Source organism: Pygoscelis adeliae, unplaced genomic scaffold (genome assembly GCF_000699105.1).
Source record: "Pygoscelis adeliae isolate BGI_AS28 unplaced genomic scaffold, ASM69910v1 Scaffold172, whole genome shotgun sequence".
NCBI lineage: Eukaryota > Metazoa > Chordata > Aves > Sphenisciformes > Spheniscidae > Pygoscelis > Pygoscelis adeliae.
This window is the reverse complement of record NW_008824338.1, coordinates 1850941-1854319: the sequence shown is the minus strand read 5'-3', so window position 1 is coordinate 1854319 and position 3379 is coordinate 1850941. Positions and strand designations below refer to the sequence as shown.

General features: G+C 46.7%; 1 protein-coding gene across 1 annotated transcript in view; it reads left to right on the top strand.

Moving 5' to 3' along the window:
- Window positions 1–1727: 1727 nt before the first annotated feature.
- Window positions 1728–3379, top strand: part of LOC103912737 (pantetheinase-like) — a 5393-nt gene continuing 3741 nt past the window's right edge. Inside the window, 3 exon segments of the mRNA XM_009319133.1 lie at window positions 1728–1939; window positions 2034–2165; window positions 3049–3232. Coding sequence (XP_009317408.1) covers window positions 1728–1939; window positions 2034–2165; window positions 3049–3232 — 528 coding nt within the window.

Genomic DNA, 3379 nt, shown 5'->3' with positions numbered 1-3379 from the left:
GGTCTGCCTGTTAAAGACTGAGGCAAAGAAGGCATTGAGTACCTCAGCCTTTTCCTCATCCTCGGTGACAATGTTCCCCCCCACATCCAATAAAGGATGGAGATTCTCCTTGGCTCTCTTCTTGTCATTAATGTATTTGTAAAAACTTTTTTTGTTGTCTCTAACGACAGCGGCCAGGTTGCGTTCTAGCTGGGCTTTTGCTTTTCTCATTTCCTCTCTGCACGACCTAACGAGATCCCTGTACTCTTCTTGAGTCGCCTGCCCCTTCTTCCACAAGCGATAAACTCTCCTTTTTTTCCTGAGTCCCAGCAAAAGCTCCCCGTTCAGCCAGGCCGGTCGTCTTCTCCGCCCGTTCTTCTTGCGGCGTACAGGGACAGCCTGCTCCTGCGCCTTTAAGACTTCCTTCTTGAAGATCGTCCAGCCTTCCTGGACCCCTTTGCCCTTCAGGATGGTCTCCCAAGGGACTCTCTCAGCCCTCCGGAAGTCCATGGTTGTGGTTTTGCTGCCCCCCCTCCTTACTTCACCGAGAATTGAGAATTCTACCATTTCATGGTCGCTAAGCCCAAGACGGCCTCCGACCACCACATCTCCCACCAGTCCTTCTCTGTTTGTAAACAGCAGGTCAAGCGAGGCACCGCCCCTGGTAGGCTCACTTACCAGCTGTGTCAAGAAGTTGAAGTGGCCAGGATTACCAGAAAAAGCACAAATGTCGTTGACATTAATGAGCTGTCCTGCAATGCATGAACTTCACAAGACCTCCAATAGAAACTAGACAGGCTTAACTAACCCCCCTAGATTTCTGGCAACACATCTTCGCCCCTCTTCATTCTTTCATGTACACAATGGAGGCGAAAGAAACCTGAAGAGGAATCCTGGTTTCCAGGTTTGTTGTTCAAATCAACTCAGAAGCATGTTTTCCTGCCATGATTATCCAGGAGTCCTGGAACCATGGTTAAAGCAGAGCAGCGGGATCTCCTATGGGAAACTCGGCAATCCCCTGGCTAGTGCTGTGCTTGTCTCATGCGGTGGCAGGTCTAAATACCCATCTGCTGTTACTGACACGGTTGTACGATCTGTGAAGCTGTGATAAGTAAGGACTGTGCCAGGTATAGCCAAACTACGCTCGGCTAGATTGGAGCAGCCCTGAGCTGGGGTGGCACAGGTAATGCCCGTGCAGCAGCACCGAGCTCGGGACCGGCTGCCTGCCTCCTGCAGCCCTGCCTGCACCCCGTGCCCTCCGGTTTGCCCAGGGATGTGTCTGTGCTGGTCCTTGCTGAGATTTCCCGAACTCTGGCTTGTTTTCCTGCTGTGACCCGGCCTTGCCTTGAGCTGCATTACTACAGCAATGTCACGCCTGAATCATTCGCAGATCTGGCAGGCGATGATTTTCTTCGGCTGCAGCACAGTGGTGACTTCTGTGTGACTTCCGCCTTGAGCTGCATTACTACAGCAATGTCACGCCTGAACTGTTAATCTGGCAAGCGACGTTGTTTCTTCAGCTGCAGCTCAGTGGTGACTTCCCTGTCGGTGGTGTAAGGCAGAATTGCTCAATGCTGACGACTCTCTTGCCTTTGATGTGAGACTTTCCAAGCAGGGTGATTGCATCTCCTGGTGTCGGGTTTCTGCTACTCTGGGGAATTCCCAGGTTTTGTGCAAGACTTTCCCTTCTAAAGCCCCCTGGCTTTGCTTGCCCCATCCTCCTCTTGGGCGACTTCCAGGCTCCAGACATGGGGCTTCCTAAAGCTCGTGCCTCTGCCGTGCTTTTGGTGCTGTCTGCTCTGGAGGCCTGTGCCCTGGACAGCTACGTCGCAGCTGTCTACGAGCACAACGTGGTCTTGTCGGAGGACACTGAAGTGCCGGTTTGTCCTGAGGAGGCCTTGGTGCTGATGGACAAAAACACAGTAATTTTGGAAACAGCCATCAAAGAAGTAGCCAGACAGGTATTATGACAGAGTTAGACACATTCATTTTGGTAAACACTGACCATTTATTAATTTTCTTAATGGTGTTTTTTGGGTTTGTATGTTGGTACCAGGGTGCAATATCATTGTGACTCCTGAAGATGGCATTTACATCTGGGTCTTCACAAGGGAAAAAATACACCCTTATCTTGAGGATATCCCAGACCCCCAGGTGGACTGGATTCCATATGTTGCTCCTGGAAGGTATTGTCCCTGCTGTGCAACGGTCCAATGGGAAAGATGGCTACCTTTAGGAGTGGTTTTTGATAGTTTTAGATGTCTTGGAACAACTGCTGTGAAATGAAGGCAGGTTAGACATCATGTAGTTGCCTTAAATAGCTTTAGACAACTTCCTTCATAATTTTTCTTTGTCATTTTTTCTCGCTGTAATTCTTTTGATTTTAGTTAGTGTACTCATAAAGGTTGAGATTTATTTAAAAGAAAAAAAAAACCAGAATCTACATTTCAGTAATGTATTCCATGTATGTTGTAGAAAATGTTTAAGATACAGAAATATTAGGAATATTTGTGAATAAAATAACAGCTACTAGTGAAAGGATATACTGCACAATTTCAAATCTGTATTTGTGAATCATGACGTGGTAGCCTTTTTATTCTGTTATTTTCCTTAATAAATTGCACCATTTTTTGAGGCTGCAATATTTGGTGAAAGATAACAAAATGCACCGTAGAAGAAACAAATCTTAAGCTACCTCAGCGCAGCAGCTGAATCAAGAGCTGAAGCAGAAAGCTGAGATTAGCCCATGTGTTGGTGTAACATCAACGCTGTACCACACGCCGGCAGCAGAAGGGAGACTTGAAGGTGCAAAGATTTGCTTTTACTGCAAGGAGATCCCTGTGTCCCTCATTTATCTAACGTGAGGTGAAGCTGGAGTTTCAGCATGCTAAGCTTTTAAGCACAAAACCGCTGCCTTCTGTTCAATAACAGAAAACGACAGTCTTGTATTAGAAATGACTAACTTAAACCTATCATTCTTGTGATCTGTAGTGTTAGTGTTGGCATTTTTATGGATTGACTGGTTTTGGTGTTTTGTTTTATTTTCTTTCTTCCTTCCCTGCTGTTTAGGTTTACTCCCTCACCAGTGCTGGAAAGACTGAGGAGGAATAACTCCATCTATGTGGTTGCGAATATGGCAGACAAGAAGCCCTGTAATGGCAGTGATCCAAGGTGCCCAAGTGATGGTCACTATCAGTACAATACCAACGTTGTCTTTGACTCAGAAGGGAAACTGGTGGCTCGTTATCACAAGGTAAGAGGATTTTACAAAGTTCAGGAAGTGCATGGTCCCTCAGGTGATTAAAGATGTGAAACAGAAGCTGCTTCCCAGGCTTAAATGTATTTGTACATAGAGTCATTATAAAGCAGGTGTCAGAGGACAGGTGAAAGCCACTGCCTT